Here is a 26,461-nt window from a genome sequence, read left to right as displayed (position 1 = left end):
CAGGGCAGAAGCACCCCCAGGCTATCTGAGCTCATGCCCTGGGGAGACGCTCAGGTACGAAGCTGGCGGGAATAGAAAGAGGTCAGGACTGGGAGTGAGAGGACCTGGATTTTAATCCTGGTCCTGTTCCTTACTCCCTGTATGACCCTGGAGAAGTCACATCCACTGTGCCTTGGTTTCCTTTTTTGAAAAATAGAGATGGGAGAAGACAAGGTGATCTCTAAGGTCTCTTCCAACTTGTATTGATTTAATTTAATTCTATAAGGTAGGAGGGAGGTTTAGCATCTCTTAGGTCACTCATTCTCTCTCTCTCTCTTTTTCTAATTTTTAAACATTTTTATTTAAAGTTTTGAGCTCCAAATTCTATCCTTCCCTCCCTCCCCCTTCCCTGAGATGGTAAGCAGTCAGATATAGGTTATACATGTGCAATTATGTAAAACGTTTCCATATTAGTCATTTTGTACAAAAAGACTCAAATAAAAGAAAAAAATGAAAGGAAGAAAGTGAAAAAAGCCTGCTTCAGTCTGTATTCAATCAATATTCGTTCTTTCTCTGGAGGTGGAGAGTATGCTTCCTTATTAGTCCTTTGGGATTATCTTGAATTACAGTATTGCTGAGAATAGCTAAGTCATTCACGGGTCTTCACTAAACAATACTGCCGTTACTGTGCAATGTTCTTCGGGTTTTATTCACTCCGCTATGCATCAGTTCATGTAAGTCTTTGCAGGTTTTTCTGAAATCATCCTGCTTTTCATTTCCTATAGCACAATAACATTCCATTACAGTCACACACCACAGCTTGTTTAGCCACTCCCCAATTGATGGGCATCCCTTCAAGTTCCAGTTCTTAGGGGGCTGTAATTATGATAGCCATTTTGTAGATGGGGAAACTGAGGCAAGCAACAGTTAAGTGGCTTGCTTAGGAGCACACAGCCAGCAAGTGTCTGAAGCAGGATTCAAACCCAGGGTCTTCCTGAGTTCGAATTCGGTATCAGATGAGTAAATAGAATCTGCATACAAAGTCAATGCTTTGTTCGGTGGGATTTCAACACATCCAAGGCCAGAACTGAACTCTCTTGGCTCCTGGGACAGTGCTCTCTCCCGGAGATTCCACCATAAAAGGCCAGCTAGGCATCATTAGCCTCATTTTACAGATAAGGAGGCAGCGTTCAACGGCAGACCTGCAGCTAGAATCCAGGACTCTTGGATCAGGTATCCAACAAGGATCCCACATCCCACATTTCCACTGAAGCCCCTCATAGCTGTGCCTTCCCTTTTCCTGATCCTGAGCCTAGAGCTCACCTGCTCTGGCTGTTATAGAAAAAGAATTGGTCCTAGACACAATAGGGACCCGTTGGACATTCTTGAGTAGGAAAATGTCAAGGTTGGGCTTATGCTTTAGGGAGATTATTTTGGAAGCTGGAGTGGGACTTGCCAGCAGCTACAAACCAGCTAGACTGTCCTGAGGAGGCTGTGCCATTGGGCTAGGGTTTAGACCAAGGTCCAGGATGTCAGGACACTGGGCTGAGTGTCTGGGGGTTTGAGTCACTGGGCCAAAGTCAAGGTCAAGGAGGTCAGGCCACTGGTCTGAGTGTCCAGAGGTTCAGGCCACTGGACTAAGGTCTTGAGCATTCAGGGTTTGAGGCCCCCGAAGCATAGAACCTTTCTTTTCCTTAGGCAGGGTGATGGCTTCCTCATTCCCCTCTTCCCTTCTGGGGTTCTCCCATGGGACTCGGCTGGCCCGGGGTAGTGGTAGCGGTATCTCTCACACTGCCATGTAACAGGCTGGCATGTGCTGAGCCTTTCCCCATATTGTGGTTTTATTTTGACCTCCTGGATGTGCACACTGCTGGGTGGGGTGAGGGTGGCAGGGGCCTGGAGACTGCCCCAATGGAAGGGCTAAAGGAACCTTTAAGTTTGGTGTTAGTTCAAATATTCTTCCAAAGTGCTGTGCTCCTCCTGTAAGATACCCCAGGTATGCCCCTGCCCCCACCCCCAGCTGCTGGGGGATGGAATCATCAAATGGCAGAGCTAAAAATGACCTTTCAGATCATCAAGTCATGGAATCAGCGATTTAGATCCAGATAGGATTTTAAAGGCCATCGAGTCCATTTTACAGGAGTGGAAACTGAGGCTCAGAGAGACAAAGGCAGTAAATGTCTGAGGCAGGATTTGAACCCTGGCTATCCTGATTCCTCATCCACATGTTGTCTGTATCCTCTCATTTAATAGATGAGGGAAGTGAGACCTAGGAGAAGTGATTCTTTTCCAAGTACAGAGAATACACATCAGGGTTAGGATTAGAAGCAAGGCTCCCAGCTTCGTGATAGTCGCATATGAACTGTCTATAAATATTCGTTCGTGGCCAGGTGATGTTAATCCAACAAACATTCATTGATCACCTACTGTGTACTGGATACTTGGGATATGAAGATAAAATACAGAAAGCCTGTCCTTGGGGAGCTTACATTCTAGGGAGGGACCCACACAAGATCACTTGAGGGGAGAGGAGAGAAAATGAAGAAGTAAGGGAATCAAGAAAAGCTCCCAAGAACAATGGAACCACTGGCACCTTAGCTGAGTATGCTAAGGAGGAGAGGAGGAGGAGGTAAGCTTGGAGTGTGCTCTGGGCATGGGGACTAGAAAAGGCACAGAGGCTGGAGATGGAATGAATGCCAAAGTCCAGTGAATAGCAAGGAGACCAATTTGCCTGCAATGGAGTGTGAAGGCTAGAAATGTGAAATAAAGTGAGATAAGTCTGCAATGAGCAGCGGAAGGGCTTCAAGGACCCAGATGTGGAATCTGTATTTATTGGCCATTACAAATTATGGGGGGGGGGTGCAGGAGGCAGCATGGTCAGCCCTGGCAGCTGGGTGGAGGATGGTTTGGAGTGGGGAGACTGGAAAGCAGGAGTCCAGCTGGGAGGTTGTTTAAGTTGTCCTAGTGGGGAGGGTCTGATGGGGATGGACATGAGACATACTGGGGCATTAGGATGGGCTGAATGTGACCATTGGTTGAATGGGGCCGGGGTGGGTAAGTGAAGAGGCTGCGGCAAAGAATGTTGGGAGTCTGGCTGACCAGAAGGACAGAAATCGGGGAGTCTGGAAGAGGAAGGGCCAGGGAAAGTGACTACACCAGATGGAGACTTCTAGTTTAGACATTTGAGTTGCCTTCAGGGCAGCCAGGGTGCTGTCCAACAGGCAGGCAGGGATGTAAGAGAGGAGCTCAGACTTCCTGGAGAAGGTGAGTTTTGAGTTGAATCCTTCAAGAATTAGCCTGTCAACCTATTTAAAAACATCCACCGTATGTCTAAGACCTCTTCTTAATGCTTTGGAGAAGAAATCTGACTGCTTGGAGAGTCTGTCTCATTGCTCCTGGTTCTGCTCTTTGGGGCCAAGTAGAAGACAGCTAACCCTTCTTCCACATAACAGGCCTTCAGAGGCAGCCCTATCCCAATACCCTGATGGTAGCTCTGGCATCTTTGTATAATATGGACCCCAGAACTGAGCTCAGTCTGCCCAGTGTGGTCTGACCAGGGCAGAGGACAGCAGGAATCCTCTCCCCACTCCACACACACATACACACAACACAATACATACACCACATACCACACACACAACACACACACACACCTTGTTTTGAATAGTATGTTTTTATTAAGATTTCATTGGGTCATTTTACTGCTTTGCTATATTTCTAGCCCACCTTAAGGTTGCAGCCTTCGAGGCTGAGATGTAAATGGAGACCACACCTACCTGGTCACTGATTCCTTCCCTAGCCCAGAGTGGTGACCTCCAAGAGCCCTGACTACCTTCTCTTGACAGTTCATGTTCTAGAGTCTCTTCTAGCTCTGACATTCTGTGTTCCAAGGTCTCTCCTAGTTCTGAGATTCCCTGTTTTAAGGCCTTTTCAAGCCTGGACAATCTTTGTTCTAAGGCCCCTCCCAGCTCTGACATCACCTGTTCTAAGGCCCCTCCCAGCTCTGACATCACTTGTTCTAAGGCCCCTCCCACCTCTGACATCCCCTGTTCTAAGGCCCTTCCCAGCTCTGACATCCCCTGTTCTAAGGCCCTTCCCAGCTCTGACATCCCCTGTTCTAAGGCCCTTCCTAGCTCTGACATCTCATGCTCTAAAGCCCTTCCCAGCTCTGACATCCCCTGCTCTAAGGCCCTTCCCAGCTCTGACATCACCTGCTCTAAGGCCCCTCCCAGCTCTGACATCCCCTGTTCTAAGGCCCCTCCCAGCTCTGACATCACTTGTTCTAAGGCCCCTCCCAGCTCTGACATCCCCTGCTCTAAGGCCCCTCCCAGCTCTGACATCACCTGCTCTAAGGCCCTTCCCAGCGCTGACATCCCCTGCTCTAAGGCCCTTCCCAGCGCTGACATCCCCTGCTCTAAGGCCCCTCCCAGCGCTGACATCCCCTGCTCTAAGGCCCCTCCCAGCTCTGACATCCCCTGCTCTAAGGCCCCTCCCAGCTCTGACATCCCCTGCTCTAAGGCCCCTCCCAGCTCTGACATCCCCTGCTCTAAGGCCCTTCCCAGCGCTGACATCCCCTGCTCTAAGGCCCTTCCCAGCGCTGACATCCCCTGCTCTAAGGCCCTTCCCAGCGCTGACATCCCCTGCTCTAAGGCCCCTCCCAGCTCTGACATCCCCTGCTCTAAGGCCCTTCCCAGCGCTGACATCCCCTGCTCTAAGGCCCCTCCCAGCTCTGACATCCCCTGCTCTAAGGCCCCTCCCAGCTCTGACATCCCCTGTTCTAAGGCCCCTCCCAGCTCTGACATCCCCTGCTCTAAGGCCCCTCCCAGCTCTGACATCCCCTGTTCTAAGGCCCCTCCCAGCTCTGACATCCCCTGTTCTAAGGCCCCTCCCAGCTCTGACATCCCCTGTTCTAAGGCCCCTCCCAGCTCTGACATCCCCTGTTCTAAGGCCCCTCCCAGCTCTGACATCCCCTGTTCTAAGGCCCCTCCCAGCTCTGACATCCCCTGTTCTAAGGCCCCTCCCAGCTCTGACATCCCCTGTTCTAAGGCCCCTCCCAGCTCTGACATATGATGACAATAGTAAGGGTGGGTAGCCATGTAAGACTACAAGCCCTATGAAGGTGGCGATCTTTTCTGTATCTTTCCTAAACTCGAGTATCTTCCAGTGGCAGACCAGTAAGTGCCTAAAGCCTTTGTTTGTTGAATGAATGAATGGGAGGATGAGTGATGAAGGAGCTCCAGTCCATCTGACCTATGCCTCCCTCTCCACCCTCAGGTGAAGGTGTGGTTTCAGAACCGGCGGACAAAGTACAAGCGTCAAAAGCTGGAGGAAGAGGGCCCTGAGTCAGACCAGAAAAAGAAGGGGTCCCACCACATCAACCGGTGGCGCATCGCCACCAAACAGGCCAACGGCGAGGACATCGATGTCACATCCAATGACTAAGAGGGGGCCTGGGGAGGGGGGGCAGCTGAGAAACCAATGAAGGGAGCCAGGCAGGCGAGGGGACATCGGAAATGGACTCAAGTGAGACCCAATGGAAACCAACCACTATACCTCCTGAGCTCCCCCACCACGCCCAGGCCCACTCCTCAGCCTCCCTTCGACCCTGCTGGGCTGGGCAGCAGGAAGTGGGCAGCTCCTACTGGGGGTCCCCCAAGGGACTCAGAGACTGGGGGCAGCTGACTGGAGGAGGAAGGCGAAGCAAGGGATGCCTTCCTCCAGGCTCTGTCTCTTCCAAACTCCTCGGGCTGGGCTGGGTGGAGTGACCTGAAGTGTCAACTCTGGCTCAGTGAGCCTGTCAGCCTCACCCTGGGACTCCCAACCCCGATCCCCTACCTGAGCCTTCTCCGTTCCCTTTGCCTTTTCTGTTCTTACCTCCTTCCTTTGAACGAGTTTTTATTTTAATTTATTTCTTGTCCAAAGGCCCCTCTGATCCCCAATCCCCACTTTCCTACCATGACCCCAGCTATACGCCTTAGTGACATCCTCCTGTGTCTCCCTTCCCTGTGGGTAATAAAACAAAAAACAAAAAAAACTACCTTTGTCTGAGTGACCCTGAAACCTGGCTCTAATCCACAATAGTGTGGACTGTATGCTCTGGAGAGGTGCTAGGAGTGAGCATTCTGGGAGAGTGGATCGGGGTGGTCATGAGTGTAGATGTGGAGGCAGGAAAGGGTTCCTTTCTCTTACCAACCTAGTTAGAGCCAACCCTAGTAGTAAAAATGGTCTGTGTAGCACCTGGGGCCACCCTCAACTCACAGGAAGAATCCCCTAGGGATGGCCACCCCAGGTTCAAGATACACTGTGGGGCTATGTCCATGAAAACCATAGCCCATGAGCCCCCACCAAGGTGTCTACCTTTAATTATCAGCCAGATGTGATTAGTTCAAAACAAAGGCATTTAATAAAAAGTAGTGATAGAACACTTCCCCCATAAGCCTGAGGCACACTCACAAATACACGTCATCAGTGAGAAAAGTGGATACCTTGTGACCATGGTGCATAAATGAGGGCACAGACCTAACCAGAGACAACTCCTGCCTCAGATGTTTCGGGGCTACCTAATGTCTTCTCACGATGGTATGATGATGGTATGATTTCCCCACTGGTCTCTGCTGGACACCTACTTTTAGTTAGATGCCGCTTCCCAGGGTGCTACTTCATTGAACATGTAAGTGTTTACTGGATACACTCTAGCCAAGTCTGTGCTAGATGTGGGGTCTCTGCTGAACATAGGTCCACTGAGCATTGCTTTGCTGGATGTATGACAGTGACCTGCCAGGTAATGACTGGGCTTGTGGCTAGAGAGCTTATCTCTGCTTTCTGCTTCTAGCTTCAGCTGAGTGGTTAAACCTATGGCCATAGTACTCTAGCTTCCTCATGAGGAGAATGGGGTCTGCACAGCTTTTATTTTTTTAAATTATTTATTTATTTGTTTGTTTTTAGTGCACAGCTCTTTTACTTTAAAAGTCAAAATTTTCTTTTGTTGGTAACTTTAGGAAAGCAGCCACTCTTAGGCCAATGGGCTAGAAATAATCCTCAGAAACAAAAACTTTTTGTGACTTTATTGTAGGTACCTGTCTTCTTCCCTTGAGAATCTTGACTATGAGGATTCTCATGTCCTCCTCATTTCAGCAGGAAAATTCTAAATCTTAGGAACAAGAGACATTCTTAGACAGTGTCCTCAGGTTCCAGTCCGTCTTTTCTTTGGACAAAATTCTTTGATGGGGGCCTCCTTGAGATCGTTTATGGTAAACATTCTGTATAACATCTGATTTCAAATTCCGAAAGATACAGTACATTTCCATAGTCATCATCCAAATAAGGGCTATTTGCCAAACATCTCTGGGGGTTAGAGTTTCTTGAATTTTAATTTTTTAAAATTTAATTCTAAGCCTCATCTATTTTCTGTATAATTAATGTGGGTAAAGAAAAGGCATAGAGACCAAGCTCAGTCCAGAAGACAGGGCCAATGTCTTCCTGCCTGCCTCGTCACCCTCATGACTTTTCATATATGTGTGTGTGCACTCTGATACGCACACTATTATATGCGTGTATACACGTATGCTTGTGTACTGATACACACATAGACATATATGTATGTATGTGTATACTGATACACACACATATATGTGTGTATGTGTGTGTGTGCGTGTGTGTGTGTGTGTGTGCGTGTGTGTGTGCATGTGTGTATAAAAGCAGCAAAGCCTGAAAAGGTTGCATTTGGAGTCAAATCCTTGGTCTGCTAATTACTACCTGAGTGACCTTAGACAAAGTCACTTAACTTTTCTGGGTCTCATTTCCTCGTGTATAAAAAAGGGATAATAGGATTAAAGATTGAGTGCTGGAAGGGGCCTTAGAGGTCATCCGACCTAACTCTTTCATTTTCCTCCAGGGAAACTGAGGTCCAGTGAAATTAGATCTGGCAGATGGACCAGATGTTCTCTGAAGCCACCCATAACTCTAAGGCCATGATTCTAGTTGGTTTGGGCTCTTGGGGGCTAGATTGCGATCCCTGAGAAGTCCCACCTCAAGTAGGGCTTCATAGCATCATAGAATGTTAGAGCTTTGAGGTCATCCAGTCCAACCATCTGATTTTTAAGAGGAGCAAAATGAGGATCAAATGGCAGGGCTGAGATTTGAACCCAGGTCTTCTGACTCCAAGTCCAGAATTCTTTCTACTAGGCACATTGCCTAGATGACCTCTGAGGTCCCTTTCAGCTCCAAACTTTCAAGGCCTGGCTTCTTTCTCATTCTTTTCCACCATTTTATGTGTGTGTATAAGGGCTAAACCATGGGCAGGAGACAGGAGATTTAGGCCCTGCCCTCAGGGAGCGTGCAGCTGAGCTGCAGACATGACTCATGTAGGAGAGACAGAAAACATGCCAAATATCTGGGAAATTCAGTGCTAGTCCAGTTGGTAGAGACAGTAAGGAGGTCAGAGGTGACCACAGGCTAGGTGGTACAGTAAATACAGTGATGGACTTAGAAACAAGAAGACCTGAATTCAAATCTGTCCTCAGCTACTTACCAGCTGTGAGACCCTGGGTGAATTACTTAATCTCTCTGGGCCTCAGTTTTCTCACCTGGAAATGAGGTGGGTAGAGATTGTATTTGATGAAGTTGAATGTTCTTTCCAGCCCTGAATCTGTGACCCATGTCCTATAATCTGAGGACCACAGGAGCAGGGCAGGCCTCTGAGGAAGGGGGCTTGACCTGAGCCTTGAAAGGAGGGTAGGATTTGATTAGGCAGAGAAGGTGCTGGCGGCCCACACTGAATCATCCTTCTTGAATCATCTCTTGATGATCACCCTCGAATCATCCTTCCCCATCCCCCATCATCCCCCAAATAGCTAAAGGAATCTGTGTCATCTTCCATCTTTCCTGATTGGTTGGAGGAAAGTAGAGGATAAGCTCTCTCTAGTCTTGGAGGGGATTGGGAAAGGGAGATATCCCTTGAGATAGATGGACCGTAGATGGGGGAAAGGCGAAGCTGTCACAGGGAAACGGGGGGAGGGAAACTTTGCCTTCCTTTTCTTCCATTTCCCCTTTCCTCTATTGTTGCAGTGCCTGAAAATCCTAGATGCTCATGGGATTTAGAAGTGAAGGGATCTTAGATTATTCTGCCCAATCCCTTTATTTCACCAAGGAGAAAATGGGGGTCCAGAGATGGGAGAAGGTACGCTAGGCTGTAAGTAGTCAGGTGGATATCTGACCCTTCAAGGGGACCCTGGTCTAATGGGGGAGAAATAGCCCTCACATTCACTCAGGCAGCGCTGGATCGCATGGGAGATGAGAACAGATTAGTAGGGAGAGCTTTCCAGGACAGGAGACTCAGTTTCCCCATCTATAGGGAAAGAGAAACAGTCAAGGTCATTTCCCCAGATAGGAAATAAAGGATAATGGTAAGAAAGGGAAGGGGGCATCTGGGAGTAGATTAGAGAAGCCTCACTACCTTAACTACTGCTCCATAGAAACCTCCCATGGCTGAAGATTCCACCTCACCCGCCTTCCCAGGAGAATCCCAGTAACATCAGTATTCTCTGTTATTCTCCTGGGCTGGTAGACCTATTCCCAGGGAGCCAAGGTCAGGGACAAAGGTCCTGGCTAGAGTCTTCCCCCAGGAAAGGGCCCTTCTGGCTTAGGTCCTGATGATCCTAGGTAAGCCCCTCAACAGGGCTTCTCCTTTCCATGTTCTGCTTGTCTCTTCCAATGCTGTAGGCCTGCTCCCCTGGGCAGCTCATTGAATTGAGGATAGCAGATGATCCTCCTGACAGCACAGGATGGGGTTATTTGCCCCATCGGACATTCCCCCTCATTATCCATGAAAGGTCTCCCATCCTCACTCTCTATCCTATGCTCATATCTATTCCTCTCAGGCCCAGAGCACTGCCTGGTGATCCTGAAGCCTCAGCTTCCATTTCTGAGTCCTGCAAGGCACAGCCTAAATTTCCAGAAGGATGTCCTTATTTATTGGGGATCACACTGAAGCAGGTGACTACTGAAGGAGGGAGTGGTCTGCACAGAGATGTATGGGATGCAGGCAGATGGGGATAGGGCAAAGAAAGAGATGCAGGCAGATGGATGGAAAGGATGCAGGCAAAGACATGGACGTGATGAAGAAAGAGGGATGGATGGGATGAAGAAAGAGGGATGGGTGGGATGAAGAAAGAGATGGAAGGGATGCAGGCAGATGGATGGATGAGATGAAGAAAGAGGGAGGGAAGGGATGAAGAAAGAGATGGAGGGGATGCAGGCAGAGGGATGGAAAGGATGCAGGCAAAGACATGGATGGGATACAGGCAGAAGGAAGGATGATGACGGCAGAGGCTGGATGGGATGAGACTCTTTTATTGCATTGCACCTTGGGGGGTGGGGGAGGCAGAAAGACAGCATCAGAGATGCTAACATCTCCCCAACCAAAGAAAAAACACACCCCCTCCAAACACAAGGCCGGAGCAGGGAGGACAGACCAAGGTCCCTCAGGCCAGCCGACTGACTGAAGGGTGGGGAAGCGAGAATAGGGCCTCTGCTGGGTTCCCCTTCACTGTGTTGTGCCTCTCCCCACAGACTGTAAATATTGGTGTTGTGACTTAATTAATAAAGACTTCTGTGAGCTTGAAAAATATGTAATTAGGATGAACTATTTTCTGAGCTGCTTGCTTGCCAGGTTTTCTAATTTGGGAGTTTCTGGGTCCCATCCAGGGAATAAAGCTGAAGTCTCTCTCGAGGAGGCTGAACTGATTTAGAGAAGGGGAGAAGGAGACAGGGCTGGATGCTCCCCTTTCTCAGTCCTTTCCTCATCTCCCATGGCTTGGGGGCCTACTCTCCTGCCAGCCCCACTCAGGACACTGTGATGGAAGGGAGAGCAGCATCAGGACCCCCGCCCTGCTACTGACTTACTGTGGGGCAGCTTCCTGGGCCCAAGGATTGGGATGGTGACATCTGCCATAGAACTTTAGAGACCGAGTCTAACTCTTTCCTTTTATAGAGGAGAGAAGTCCAACCCAGAGAGGGAAGAGACTTGTCCAAGGTACCACAGGTTACCTGTGGAAGAGCTGCGGACTCTAACTGCCCAGAGCTGTTGTTAGGATACAATGGACAACGGTCAGCATGCTTTGTAATCCCTAGTAATAGCTTGCATTTGAGTAGTATTTAAAGGTTTGCAAAACCACTTAATATTTGCTATGTCATCTGATAGAATATCCCAGGGAGGTAGGTGCTGTTACCATCTCCATTTCACAGATGGCAAACTGTAGCACAGATTGGTTAATCGACCTGCCTGGGGGTCACACAGCTCATAGCGGAGCCGGGAGCCAAACATCCGTCCGCTGTCTGTAATGCTGCCTCCCTGTCAGGCTTACCCATCTAAGAGACGATTTTCCTCAAGAAGTCAATAATTGTGATGAGGGGTCTCAGGGCTGGGCCCCTTGGGTATTCAGACCCCATCCCTCCTACCTTCAGAAGCATCTTCCAAATGCCCAAACATTCTCCCTCCCAGGGAGCCATCCTGAGCTCATCGTGCTGGGTTCTGCCAGCTTCGTCTCTCCACTTCCTTGGGCATGCTAGACTTGCTTACACTGGAGCATTTTACACACTGGGATGAAATTGTTCCTGAGTTGTAGAGACTGAGTGATCCAGGTGCTGCCTTTGGGGTTTAGGGGTCTCCAGGAGGAGACATAAAGTTGCATCCATACTCAGACAGACAGACATACACTTGGCATCCCATGTGAACACATACATGCTGAGGCATAGACCGAGCTCCATAGGCTCACATGAACACACATACATGCACGTCCTCATCCACAGGACAGATCTTTGACCCAAACCCTTGCTCGGGGCTCCTGCCACACTCGATCCCCTGGGCAGCTCTGCGAGATGGGGGAAACTAGCCTGCAGCAGGCTACAGCCCCAACAGCTTTCCTGTCAGACGTGTCCTTGCCAATTGGTGCCCAGACTTGGGGAACAGGTTTAACCAATTAGCTGAGTCCCCCATCTGCTGTCTAGGGTGGCAGTGTGTGTCTGTGTGTGTGAGTATGTCTCTGTGAGTGTGTTTGTGTGCACATGAGAGTAACCGGTGAAGTGTGTGTGTGTGTGTGTGTGTGTGTTCCAGTGGGACAGGGAGTATGTGGGCATGTCTGAGTGTGGCTGTGTGTCTAATATGTGTGTGCCGATGTGTGCAGAACTTGTGTGTAAGGTAGGATCATGGGGCCGCCATGATCCTTTCTGACTCGGACATTCTGTGACTCAGCGAGTAGGTTGTGAATGTGTAGTTGTCTCAATTTCTGTGACTTTACACGAATGTATGTGCACACACACGTGCACTCGAGGGACTAGCATGAGGCTGGGTTTTATCTGGGGTGAGGGCTGCTTTCACCTTCCCCAGCTGACAGGTAGGGAGGCTGAGGGCTCTGAATCCAGACTTCGCCTCTGCTGATGGGTGTCTCTGATGCTCTTCTTTCCTTTACACCTTCTGTCTTTCCTGGGTGGCCTCTTCATTCTTATGCAAGCATCTGAACTGGGGGCCTCTTGCTTGGGGTTCCCTGACTCCAGTCTCTCCTAGGTGATTCATTCTGCAAACTGCCTTCAAACAGTTTCTTCCAAGGTTCCACTTCCATCATGAGAGCCTCTGTGCCACGATGGAAGAGACTGCCTCTGGGTAATGAACACTCCATCCTCAGGGGCTTTTCAGCAAAAGCTAAAGACCTGTTGTCTGGGGGCTCCTGCATGGGGCAGCAGATCTCAGGATCGTAGATTTAGTTCTGGAAGGGGCCTTAGAGGCTATGGGTCCAAGGTCCTCATTTTACAGGCAGGAAGACTGAGTCACTGACTTGTCCATGTAAGAAGTAGCCCAAGTGGAGTTTGAACCCTGAGTTTTTCTGACTCGTCTAGTGACCTCATCACTACAATGGAGTAGAGCTCTGTGGTCCATGAATACTTCACAAGTCCATGAAAACCCAATAAAAACTCCTTTGCTCAGCATTCAAGGCTTTCCAAGATCTGCCCCACCCCCCACCTCCGGCCTCCCTGACCCAGATGCCGCTATGTTCAGAACCAAGAGGGTCTTTACAGATCATCTGGTTCAACCCTCCTCCCAAGGTCACCCGACTATTTAGTGGTAGAAATGGCACTTAAACCGAGGTCACCCGCCTCCCAGTCCAGGGTCCTTTCCTCAGAACCATGATGTTTCACCTTGACCCTGAGTGAGTTACTGAACTCCTCTAAGACTCAGTTTCTTCATCTGTAAAGTGAGGGCTATTCTAGCCCAGAATTGTTGGGAGGATCAGCTGAGATAAGGTCCTCAGGAGTTTTTGAACCCTTTAAAGTGCTTTATAAATGTCAACTATTACTATTATTATAATTCATTCAACAAACATCTGTTAAACACCTACTATGTACTGGGGCTGTGCTAGGCACTGGAGATACAGAGGGAAAACCCCAGTACTTGACTTCAAAGGGCTTACATTCTTTTGAGAGAAAAGAATAAGAAAAAAATTAAATATGAAATGCACACAAAGTAGATGCAAAGTCATTTCCAACAGGAAGGCACTAGCTGCTGGAGCACTGGGAGCATCAGGCTAGGCTTCCTGCAGCCCAGTCTGGGGTCTGTGAGTTTGTTTTTTAAAATGTTTTGATCGCTGCATTTCAAACTTTTATTTTGCGCATTTAAAATCACAATTCTGTAAAAGCTTCACCAGTCTGCCCAAGGGGTCCATAACACACAAAGAGGTCAGGAAGCTGTGGTAGATGAGATAGTCATGGAGCTGGACTTTGAAAGGAGTGAGGGATTCTTGGAGGAAGAGATGAAGGGGCACAGCCTGGGCAATGGTGTGGAGGTGGGAAGACGGATGTTGCATGTGATGAACAGATAGTTGGAATGTAAAATGAGTGACAGGTAATAAAGTGTCTGATTGGAAAGGTAGCTGGAGCCATATATATTGCAAAGGATTTACAACAGAGATTTGTACTTCATCTCAGAGGCAATGGAGGCAGCTAGATAGCTCAATGGGCAGGGCCTAGAGTCAGGAAGACCTGAGTTCAAATCCAGCCTCAGACACTCACTAGCTGTGTGACCCTGGGCAAGTCACTTAACCCTCTTTGCCTCAGTTTCCTCATCTGTAAAATGAGCTGCAGAAGGAAATGGCAAACCACACCAGTATCTTTGCCAAGAAAATCCCAAATGGGGTCATGAAGAATAGGATGGGGCTGAATAACAACCATTGGAGAGGTGATAGGGATCAGTCACTGTAGCTTCTTGGGCAGGAGAGGCGCGTGTCTCATCCATCGTTGCCTCCCCACAGTGCCCAGCACAGACCTGCCTACGAGGGGCTCCAGGAAGCTTGGACATTGAGCTGCTTGATGGAGGACGAGGGCGTGTCCTCCGGGGCTGGACGGAGGCCCTCAGTCGTAGAGGGTCAAACTCAAGAGCAGAACCACTGTTGGCAGGGGAGGAGATACCTGCAGGTGACAGCCTGAATCTGCAGGGAGTTAACGGACCCCGACCTCTCAGCCAGTGGCAGCCCCTCCCCCCATCCTCCGCTTTTCAAATGAGATAACAATTATAATGTATTTTATATGTATCATGTATATTGTATATAATGTATATTATACGTAATAGATTTAATAGCACAGTGCCTGGCTCACAGTAAGTGCTATATCAATGTTTCTTCTTCTTCACCCCGCTGCATTTTTTAGCTGTGTGGCCCTGGAAAAGTCTCATCATCTCTCCAAGACTCGGTTTCCTCATCTGTAAAATGTAGATGTAAGGAGGATGCTTTGTAAATCCCACACAGCCCTGAAGAGTGGAGAGGAAGGGCAGCTGAGGGGGAAGGGCCCAGCCAAGCTGGGGCACAGAGGCATTGCATTCCTAGAAGGTTAATGATCTCTGGGCTGGCGAGCTCATGGGGCCCAGGATGGGCTCTCGTTTTGGCATCCTCCTCCCAACCCTGCCTCCCCCGGGGGATTTTTGCTGATCATCAGGACAGTGAAGGACACAGGGGCTGGTTGTGTGGTTACCTCAGGGGATGCCTTCACCAGCTTAAGGACTCAAAGAAACAGGCGTCTGAATGGGAAGGGACCATAACAGTCATTTATCTGAATACTCTCTTCCCCATTTTGTGGGCAGGGAACTAATGCCCTGAAAGGAGAAGAGACTTAGCCAAGGTCATGCACATCCAGAGCCAACGGCCTTGCCAGTTTCCCAAGCCCATGTTTCTTCTCCTATGCAGAAGATCAAAGGACGGAAACCAAAAGTTAGCTCCCTGAGGCAGGAGCTACCACGTTAGTCTTTGTATATCCAGTGTTTGACACACAGTAGGCCAGTGATAAATGCATATTGATGGGTTGATAGGGCTAGAAGGGACCCTAGGTATCATTTGTTTTAACCCCTTCATTTCCCAGAGCGCACAGAGGCTGAGAAGTGCAGCAATGATTCACCCAAGGTCTCACGGTAAGCCCATGGCCTTTGATCCCATTCCACACCCTTGGGTCACTTCTGGAGCATATAATAACAGCAGCTCTTATTGCAATATTGCTGTAAGGCCTACAAAGCATCTTCAAGCATTCAGCCAGTCTGCAAGCATTTCTTAAATGTCCACAGCAACTCTGGAAGGGAAGTGGTGAAGTCACCACGCCCATTTTATAAATGAGTAAGCTGAGAGTTGAGTGACTTGCCTGCGGTCCTACAGGCCATGAGAGGCAGAGTCTGGATTCAAATCCACATTTTTAGGCTTTGAGGGAATTCCTCATCTATGATTCTAAAAGAAACCAGGGAAGAGGGTACAGAAGACATGTGGAACCTGGGCCTCCTGCTCGTCTTCCATGAACCCAGAGTCTGCCCCACACCCTGTCCCTTCCTCCTTTGCCTCCACATCTCTCCTGTTGCCTTAGGTCTTTCAGGTGACCTTCTAGGGTGTGGGAGAAGGGGAGGACTCTTGCCTGCCTCATCTGGAATATGCTAAAAGACCCTTAGAGAAGCCCCTCAGGAGCTCCAGGAGGGATGGGGGCAGCTTTTGGGCTGTGACTAAATCTTTAGGGATACATCTGGGATGTGGAGTTGGGGGTGGGGAATGTGTATGTGTGTGTGTGTGTGTGTGGGTGTGTGAGGGACAGGACTGAGCCACTCATCCCAGAGGAGACCCCAAACTACACAGCAGGAGGGAAGATGGTCATGGGATCACAGATTAAGAGCCAGAAGGAGTCCTCTGGTCCATCTTCCTTGTCAACATTGAACCAAGGCCCAGAAAAGTCCAGTGACTCACCCAAAGTCACACAGGTAGCCAATAATACAGTTGGGATTCAAACCCAGGGTCTCTGGCTCTGGAGAGAACCATGTTCTTTCCCCTGCCCCATTCGGCCTCTTGAGGCTGAAATGAGGAAGGACTTCAACCCAGGCCACAAAGGACTTTGAGGCTGACGTGGGCTTAGGAGGGTACTTACTATTCTGGAATAGCTGGGGACACACAGACTTGGTGTGGATGGAGCCCTCTCGTGCACTAGGGGAGCCCCCTGGGGGGCCCGGGGGCTTCACAATGCAGAGGAAGGCCTGGGTTTGGGGTTGGGGGACCTTGGTCCAAATTCCAGTCTGGCCACTTAGTAGCTGTGTGACGGCAGCCATGTCATTTAAACTCTTGGAGTCTCCATCTCAGCCAGGGAACACTGGCTTGGGATTCGGAGGGTTTAAATGATGCCTCCCATGCTGACTGTGACCCTTGGCCTGTCACTCAACTTCCCTGAGACTCAGTTTCTTTTTCTATAAAATAAGAGGGATAGACTAGATGGCCCCTGGGGTCCCTTCCAACTCGAGCTCCATGACCCTACAAATGACAAAGACTCCTTCACCTTTGGTAAAATCCTGAGAAGGGGATCATTCTGTCCACTCTTTCCTTCCTCCTCTCTCCTCAATTCTTCCCCTTTTCTCCTCTGTCTGGCTGTCCCAGGAGTCTGCAGGGAGCCTGGCCTCAGGGCTGTACATTGAGGGGTCCAGGCACCTGGTACTACAACCCTCCTCTTGGAAAGGGGGCTTCCAGAGCCAGCCCCTGCAGGCTGCTTCCTCCAACCACCCACCCCCACCCCAGGCTGCCCTGGTAGCTCCCTCCCTCCCTCCTCATCCAGGAAGCCAAGTCTTAGAGCTTTAATCCTTGGTGTTTATTGGTGTTACATAAATCACAAAGAATGAGAAATTGATTCAGAAGGTTAAAAAGACTCTATGCCCACGGTTGGCAAATCCCCTGGTCTGGCCGAGGTATATAGGGCAATACAATTATTCACATTGAGCCCTGGGCTGGGCTGGAAGACAATTGGCAATTTGGAACAGGTTTCCCCCATTCCCCCCTCCCCCCACCCCAACAGAACACGAAGGGGCTCTTGTGGACATGATCACGTACATGGTGGCTGAGGCCGTCCAGATCAAGGACCCAGGCTGCAGCAGGGAAGGAAGATGAGGGTATGGTGAGTAGAGAGATTGGTCCGTTCTCCTCCTCCAGAGGGGCCTGGATCTCTTGACATATGATCCTTGGGACCTGGTCCCTTTGAGAGACCCAAATGGGCCATCCTCCCAACCTGGGCAGAAGAGTAGTCCTTCTGTGGTAGATCTGGAAGCAGCTGGGTGAAGGATGAGAAACATCTACAGACGGGCTGTTGCACAGGGTGGGCAAAACCCTGAGTTCAGTAGTAGCTGAAGCCGCCTCTGCCCACCTGACCCCCAGACTTGGCACCCTCCATCAGTGTGGCAGATCAACACCGCAAGGAACCAGGGAGCATCCAGCCCTTTTCCCTGGCTGCCAACATTCTTTTCTTCTTGCCTGGGAAGAAGTGGGGAAATTCTGGGCCAGTGGTTATCTGCAAGGCTGCTTCCCCAGCAAGGTTTGGGGTAGGGCATGGGGGATCAGAGTGGTTGAAAGGCAGATTACTCCTCCACTGATCTTCAGCTTGTGTGGAAAGGAGGTCTCTGCTGCCTCTACCACCTCTCTCATCATTCACACCTTCTGGAAAAGACACCTGACTCAGTTAAGATTGCTAAAAATCAGCTGGAAGACAATGGAAAAGAGAGGGCCAGAATCTGAGGATCCTGGCCCGGTGGGCCTTGGCGGCTCCCTCCCCATCTCCTTGGGGGATGTCTGCTAGCAGTCGTGTCCCAAGATAAAGTGCACAGGGTAGGGCTTCAGGTGCTGAGTGAAAACCCTTGGAAGGGAAGCTGGGGCCTCCAGCTTCCTGTGCCCACAGGTAGGCATACATGAATGTGCCCAGACGTAGTCCTCTAAAACCTTGGAATTATAGGAAGTTCACATTATAGTGGGATTGGCTCTTCTCAGCCCAGGGTGAGGCAGGAAAGGAAAGACCCAGCTCTGGGCCGGCCATATTGAGCATCGCCCTATTAGGGATGGGGGTGGGGGTGGTATAGCTACTGGCACTAGGTCCAGCCTAACTGCCGAACAGCAGGCCATGCCTCCTCCTCCTGCCCAACACACAGACTTTGGCCTCTGTACTTGGTTCTCTGGGGTATCTTTGTCCCTGGATGCTCTGGCCCCCACCCCAAAGGGCTCACAGCTATGTCTAAGAGACTGGGGATGGGGACTTGGGTAACAAACCAAGAGAGTAGCTGGTACCACAAGCTGACATTTCAGAAGAGAAAGGAGAGTCTCACCCGCCATCTTGGTCCCCAAGGTATTCCCTGTATGACTTTCAGCAAATTGCTTCCTTTCTCTGGGCCCCTTTTCCTAGCTCAGTCTGGTAGGAGGAAGCCTCCTTGAGAAAAGTGACTGTCACCCCACTGCTCCCCTTGGCTGGTGGAGTTCTACTGCCCATCCCAGAGCCAAGGGGACTAGACTGGCTTTTCCTCTCCATCTCTATGGGGCACAGTTTGGCTATCCTTTTCCCAAGCTGGATAGAGAGACCTTGTTCTAAGCCTATCACTCTTCACAGCAGACCAAGGCATCTCACAGGAGACCAAGCTGCAAGATAAGTGAGTAAGAAGTTACAGGTGGTCCCTCCAGGCCCCAGTAAGCTCTCCCTTTTTGAGCTCTGACTACATTTGGGGAGTAGAGTGAGGGCTCCAGAAATCCCCAAATCACAGCTAAGGTCTGGCCTCCAGGGATCCCTCCCAAGAGGCTAGTATTGCTTTTGACAGCTGAGGCGTTGTTGTTACTGAAACAGGGATTTTTTTTCTTTCAACATAATCATTGATAATAATGGTTGGTCCTTCTCAATCCCTTATGGGATCTGTCCAGGCGGATGTCAGCCTATACCTTTCTGTGTCCAGTTTTGAACAGGAGTCAAAGCATCAAAGGCTGTGTAAGCTGGAAAAGACTTCTAAGATCAATGTAAGTGCCCATCCTCCCACCACTGCCCGTCATGCTGATGAGGAAATCGAGGCCCAGAGAGGGGAAGTCATTTTACTAGGGTCACAAAGCAAGTCTAGCTCAGGGATTTGGGCTTTCCACCAAAGCATTCTCTTAGGCCTGAGCCACAAGCAACAGCTCTCTGCATCCCTGATACAAAACCCACTTGGGGAGGACAGTAAAGGAGAGGGGGAGGAGAAAAGAGGGGATGGGAGAAGCTTTGCATGTTTTCCCAAATCCAAGGGATGTCCAGGTCTAAGGGGGCAGGCTGTTGTTTGGGCAGAGGGGTCTAGAGGGAAATAAGCGCAAATTGGTCCAAACATCCAGGCCAGTTGCACATCCATCCTGAGGTTGAGCCTTATTGTTGATATGTGGTCCCTACCTCCATTGATCCTCCTGAGGAGTGGAAGGCTCATTTCCGTCTTCCCTGGGCAGATATGCCCTAGATGGCTTTTCCTAGATGGTCCCCATCCCAAGAGGATTGGCATATCCTTAATTCCTAGGTCTCTCCTCCTTAGGAAGGGAAGAGAGGGGAATTCTTTCTACCCCTGGAGCTGCAATGGCTTTGGAGGCTGGAAGGAATGAATGTCTGGGTCATTTTCAAGGATTTAGATGACCTTTCTTCTATCAAGTCTTGGCTTATTCCTGGTAGGGGTAGAGTAGGGAGAAGCAGAGGACAGGGGACTTCAGGACGCACTGGTTTAGCTAAGATGGCTGGACAGGTGGGCAGGTGCCATCTGAGGTTTGGTTACTAATGGGCTTCCATGGTGGGAAGGGGTGCCAGGCCATCCTGGAAGGGTTGACATTGCTTGAGCCAGAGGACGTGTCTGATCCTGATCCTTCCGGCTAGAGTTCTGGACCAGAGGCCAGGTCTAGTCTGTCCCAAAGAGCTCAGGGGAACACTCCAGAGCATCGGTCCCCAGTCTGGATTGCAACCCCGAGAACTTGCTGCCATTTCCTTCCTCCATTCCCTAGCCCCCTCCAATTTGGGCCATTTAAAGTCTTTATCCCTCTCGTATTACAGTATATAAAGTGCTGCTGGCATCTTCTTCCAAGGATGGTTCAGTCCTTAGTTTTAGAAGCACTCACAGCTGTAAAGTACTTCCAATGTCATCGTGCCCTCAGTAGCACCCCTTCCTGCCTCCCTTTCCCAAATCACCAAGTGGAGGCACCCAGTCTCCCAGAAGCTCTGGATTTTGGCTTGCTTTGGTGCCCCTGATTACTGGCCTGTGGCTTCCTCATCTGGGGGGCTCCAGAGGGTAGAAAGCTCCTACTGGGGATAGGGACATACTTTCCTGGTCCCATTAATGGGAAGGCCCCAGGATCTCAAGTTCCAGTCCAGTTGGGTTCCAGTCTTCAACGAAGGGAGAGAAGGGAAGGGAAGGGGAAAGGGACACATGTAGCATCTCCTATTCACTGGGAACACCAGGTTAGGCAGGGCAAGATTGGGCTACAGGGCTCTAGTTTTCCCTAGAGGACATGTGATGCAGCACCCCCCGAACCCATCAAATTCATGTGCCTAATTCCCATGCTCATCCACCCAGCTATGAAATGGCTTCTTTGCAGCATCAACCAGTGTTAAGACTCAGTTTTCTCTTCAAAAAACCCAACCAAACAAAAGAAACAAAAAAATTTAAAAATCCCAACACCCTATTTCTCTCCCTAGGGCATTCTATATATTTCTTCCCAGCTTCACTCATGATTGTGCTGGGATGGGTTCTCTAAGCTCCCCACCAGGGCCCAGAAATGCACTTGATTATAGTATTTCCTTTCTATAAAATCTGATTCTCCCCTGAACTAGGTTCCCCCCCACCCCCTTCTCCCCTATGTTAAAATCTGACTGCCTTAACCTCCCAACCTCCTGCAAGGTGGTGGTTCTCTGAAAATGTTACTTCCTTAGTGATGTGGTATTAGCTTGGAACTCCTCACTCAACTACTTAGAGTCAGGAGGGCAGGCTGACATTTCCTCTCCCCAGCCCTCACCCTACCCGGTCCTCTGGCCTGGTTGCCTCTCTGGCCAGAGGACCTGCTTCCACTCACAGGCCTTTGTTGTACACCACTGTCCGACTGGCTGTGGCCAGTGCAATCTCTGGCTCCAGTTGGGATGTTTCAATCTGAAAAGAAAAAAAAAAACAGGTAAGAGACCAGGTACTATGGGCACTATAGATAGGGAGGGATTAACCAGTGATGCTTAGCACATGGGACTGAAGACTGACAGAGGTGAAAGAACTTTAATATTTAGATTAATTCTCCATTTAGAATGTGTTGTGGAGTGTAGTGGAAGGTGTCGCTCTAAGCCTAATTTCTGCCAGACTGCTTTCTAGTTTCCCCAGAATTTTTTTTTAATCAAATAGGGCTTTCTTTCCTACGTAATTTAGTTTTCCACTTTATCAAACACTGGATTATTGAGTTCCACTATTTCTTATTCTTTCTTGTCTAGTCTGCTCCATTAATCTACCTCTCTATTTTTCAACCAATAACAGATGGTTTTGATGATTGCTGCTTTACAATATAGCCTGAGGTCTGGAGGTGATCTTTCCCCTCCATCTGTACATCTTTGTATCATTTCTCTTGCTATTCTAGATCTTTTGTTTTTCCAGATGAAGTTTGCTATCATTTTCTCAAGTCCTATTAAGTATCCCTTTGTTATTACGATTTGGCATAATGCTAAGAGTGTAAATTAACATGGTATTATTGTAATTTCATTATATTGTCAGAAATGTATTAGAAGATTGAAAAAATCTGACAGTATATGTAATATTTCACACCTGTGGATCCCTCACCTATGCAAAAAAAATGGAGGAGGTGTTTCTCCTATCTCTTCTTCGGAGTCAAATTTATTCTTTGAAATTTTGCAACATCCATTTTCAATTGTCTTGTGGTTTTTATTCTTTTCCATTTATATGGTTGTAGTTAGTGTATGTATCAGGGGGTGTTAAACTCAAACAGAAATGGGGGTCATTAATACATACATAGGGGTCATATACTGAATTAGTTTTAAAATGTAATGTTATCTATATTTTATCGTATTTTTATTTATTTTGTTAAATATTTTCCAATTGCATTTTAATCTAATTTGACACTCCTGGTGTATATTGTTTTCTTGTTTCTGCTTACTTCACTATGCATCAATTCATGTAAGTCTTCTCATGCTTTTCTGTACTCATTATGTTCATCATTTCTTACAGCACAGTAATATTCTACTACATGTATTTGCCACAAATTGTTTAGCCATGCCTGAATTGATGGGCAAACAAAGGGATTTGTTTCCAATTCTTTGCTACCACAAAAATACTACTATAAATATTTTGGTGTATATTGAGCCTTTCTTTTTGTCAACGATCTCCTTGGGGTGTATGCCTAGTAATGGAGTCTCTGAGTCAAAGGGTATGAATATCTTAGCCATTTTATTTGTATAATTCCAAATTGCTTTCCAGAATGGTTATACTAATTTATAGCTCCACCAACAATGCATGAGTATACCTGTTGTCTTCCCACAATGCCTCCAACATTGACCATTCACATCTTTTATCATCCTTGCCAATTTGCTGAGGATGAAGTGAAACCTTAGGCTTGTTTTGATTTAATATTTCCTTATTTTTAGTGATCTGCAGTATTCTTTCATGTGGGTGAGAATTGTTTACAAGTCTTCTTGTTTGTTTATATCTTTTATACCTTTTGGTCTTCTATATTTCTGCAGGTTGTCTATATATCTTGGACAGCTACACCCTTACCTAAGAAATCTGACACAAAGATTTTTTTCACAGTTGACAATTCCCTTCTTATCCTAGATGCATTAATTTTGTTTGTACAAAGGCTTTTTAATTTCACATCACTGAAAATGACATCTTTTGTAATTGCCACATCCTTTGTTTTATTAAGAATTCATCTATCCACAACTGGGTCTTTGGATACTCTGTTCTCTAGCCTTGTAAAGGCATTAGCTGCCCAGTCTGCAGACTCTGGGCCCCGACACCTGCTCATCTCTCTCCCAGTCCCAGCCTTTGCTCCTGACTCAATCCACTGCATGAAAATCTGGATTTCATACCAGATAAACCACAAAGAATATTCACTTCACAGAAGGATTCCCTGCTGGGCTCACATGTAGGACCATTCCTTCTCTTCTCTTGGTGAAAATGATGTCTGCTATTTTTACTTTATGTGTAAAATATTTTCAATATTACAAATCTGTAGTGGTGATAGAATTCTGGAAAGTCATCCCTTGGCTAGGGGGTGGGGTACCCGGGAGATGAGTCATCAAGATGATGGGTGGGGTGGGAGCCTGCTTACCCAACCAGAACTTATCAGTCACTTCAGATTTATATATATGTTATCTTTCTCATTAAAGTGTAAACTCCTTGAAGATAGGGACAATTTTTGCTATTCTTTGTATCCTCAGCATAAAGTGCAGTGTCTGGAACATAATAGGTACTTGACAAATGCTTATTGGCTGGTTAATTGGTAAACTGAAATGAACTGAGAGAGGGAAATAGTCTCCTGATTGGGAATCAGGAATTTTAGCAGGTGGCTTAAACAGGCACCATGAAATAGGAAGAGATCACAGACTTAGAAAAGTAGAGCTAGAAGAACATCAGAGGTCATGTATGCTAGCCCATCATCATCTAACAGATAGGGACATTGAGGCTCAGAAGAGGTAGTGACTTGTCCAAAATCACAAAGATAGTAAGTAAAGGAGCCAGGATTTGAAGCTAGATCCTTCAATGTCAAATCTAGTCTTCTTAGTGTGGAATCTGCTTTTGCCTGCTGACTTGGGAGGCAGCTGACTTGATAAAGGTGGGCCCAGCAAGAAGTCACACAGCTACTGATGAGACTGGACCCACCAGCAGGTTAGGACAAGCTCTGGAAGAGCTGAACTGGATGGTGGGTAGAAGCACTTTCAATACTTGTCTAGAGAACTGTCTTAAGGATGGGGGATGTATAAGCACATCTAAAAAGAAGGCAAAATTGTAGATATTTGCAGGGATTGGAGGCGTTACTCAGCCCTAGGGATTCTTCTAAAATGAACTGGAAAGAATTAGTAACTTCCACAAAGTAGCAGTATATAAAATTAGCTCAAAAAAATCATCAACCTTTCTGCATATTACTAACAAAACCTAATTAAGAGGAGAGAGAAAAATTCCATTTGAAATAACTACCAAAATGTTTATAATATACGGGAATCAACCTACTGAGGCATACTCAGGATTTGAATGAATATAACCACTAAGTATTCTTTACAGAAATAAAGGAAGGGAAAATTTAATTTAAAAAACAACATCAAATAAAGGAAGATATATAACTGGAGGGATATTAATTGTCCATGGTTGGACAGCGCCAATATAAAAAAAAACAAGCTGAGCATACTACCTAAAATTAATGCTCAGATTTAGTGACATGCCAGCCTAATCATCGAACTATTAATTTTTTTTAGAACTAGACAAAATAATAACAAATTGGCTTTAGGCAAACTGAACAGGGTAGAAAGGTTAAGGAAGAGGATAGGATTTATTGAGCTAGAGACATAGATACCTCTGGGAACAGGGACATTTGTTTTTTGTTGTTTTTTTTTTAATTTCATTATATCTCTGGCATTTAGCATAGTACCTGACACATAGTAAGCCTTTTAAGAAATCCTCGTGGAGCCCTTCCCTGGGTGTTTATTATCTCCTCTGTGAAATGGAGACGATTTCCTCCCTACTCATTAGGCGTCTGTGATGACTGCACACAATGTGCTTTGTATAAGAGAGAGCTTTGAAAAATATGAACTGTTAAGCAGGAGTAATGTGCCATCGTCATCCTAGCTGCCATTTTAAATTTGGAGCCTAAATCTGTCTCAGAGAGACATATGGGTTCTGTAGGACATGCTAAACTCCTTAAAAGAAGTGACTGTGTCCACTATGGCTTTTTTGAAGCCTCTGAGCAGTGTCTTACATCTAGAAGGTGTTGAATAAATGTTAATTGAGTTAGCAGGTCTGGCTTTAGGAGAGAACCGCCATGTGGGTGAGAGAGATCAGGAAAAACAGCAGTAAGGGTGGTTATTTCCTCACTGGACACTAGTTTGGGAATCAAAAGATCTGGGTTGAAATCCTGCTGCTGATGCTTATTAATTGTGTGATCTGACTTAAATCATTTTATTTCGAGGCCTGGGTTTTCTCATCTGTAAAATCAAGGGGAAGGACTAGGTAGATGATTCCTGAAGTCCCTTGTGGCATCAGTCACTTCATAAATGGCTTGTTGAATAGACTAGCTGGAATTTCTAAGGTTCTTCCCAGGTCCAGAATGGCTTTCTAGGAGATCTCTCCCCTCAGCACCACCTTAGCCTCCTTCTAGTTTGGCTCCATGGCCAGGAGGAGGATGAGAGAGCTAGGCCAACCATTCCCCATCATACAGATGTTCTCTATTATCCTCCTAAGGGGGCGCAATGGGTGGAGCACTCAGCCTTCAGTCAGGAAGACCTGAGTGCAAATCCAGTCTCAGACACTTAGAAGCTGTGTGGCCCTGGGAGAGTCACTTCACCCTGTTGCCTCAGTTTCTTCAACTGTAAAATTTGGATAATACTAACACCTACTGCCCAGGATCAAATGAGATGAAATTTATAAAGTTCTTAGCCTGGTGCCTGGCACATAGTTGGCACTTGATTAGTGCTTGTTAAATCTAAGATCTTCCTCCTGCTCTGGGTACTCTCCAACTTTGTCACTTGTGCTTCCTGAAATGTGGTGTCCTGACCGGAGCATACCCTGGGCTCAACAAGGCAGAGGGCAATGGGAGATAGTGAGTTCCACCTCCTTGGGGCTCGTCAAGAAGAGTCCAGATGAGCACTTCTCAGGGATGGTGGAGAGGAATATTTGTCCACCCCCAAGGGCCCTTCCAACTGAGGAGATCCTGTGAGTCTTCCCCCAAGAACAGCTGAGCCCAGACCTAGGCACACAGTGGGGCTCCATAGGTGTTGTATGATCAGTCAGTCCTTCATCTCCTGCCCCAGCCTGTGCACATAAGCCGTCCTCCATGCAGATAGGGTGCTCCTTTCCCACTTCTCCCTCTAAAAATTCTTATCTTCAAGCTTCGGCTCAGGGAGGCAGTGTTGGGAGAACCTGGGTTCCAATCCTACCTCAGTCACTTACTAACTCAATGGCCCTGGGCTATAC

General features: G+C 47.8%; 2 protein-coding genes across 4 annotated transcripts in view; one reads left to right on the top strand and one right to left on the bottom strand.

Moving 5' to 3' along the window:
* Positions 1 to 5,421, top strand: part of EMX1 (empty spiracles homeobox 1) — a 39,928-nt gene extending 34,507 nt beyond the window's left edge. For both annotated transcript variants that reach the window (XM_036752791.1, XM_036752790.1), the window contains one exon: positions 5,254 to 5,421. In XM_036752791.1, coding sequence (XP_036608686.1) covers positions 5,254 to 5,421 — 168 coding nt within the window. The remainder of the gene's footprint in view (positions 1 to 5,253) is intronic.
* An 11,681-nt stretch (positions 5,422 to 17,102) lies between these two features.
* The window catches only part of SFXN5 (sideroflexin 5), a 207,510-nt gene continuing 198,151 nt past the window's right edge, over positions 17,103 to 26,461 (bottom strand). The window contains exon 14 of one of the 2 annotated variants that reach the window (XM_036751116.1): positions 17,103 to 21,430. In XM_036751116.1, coding sequence (XP_036607011.1) covers positions 21,353 to 21,430 — 78 coding nt within the window. In that variant the 3' untranslated portion in view covers positions 17,103 to 21,352. The remainder of the gene's footprint in view (positions 21,431 to 26,461) is intronic. The other variant, XM_036751117.1, reaches the window with a different exon arrangement.

Source organism: Trichosurus vulpecula, chromosome 3 (assembly GCF_011100635.1).
Source record: "Trichosurus vulpecula isolate mTriVul1 chromosome 3, mTriVul1.pri, whole genome shotgun sequence".
Taxonomy (NCBI): domain Eukaryota; kingdom Metazoa; phylum Chordata; class Mammalia; order Diprotodontia; family Phalangeridae; genus Trichosurus; species Trichosurus vulpecula.
The sequence above is the reverse complement of the archived record's forward strand: the minus strand, read 5'-3'. Positions and strand labels throughout refer to the sequence as shown.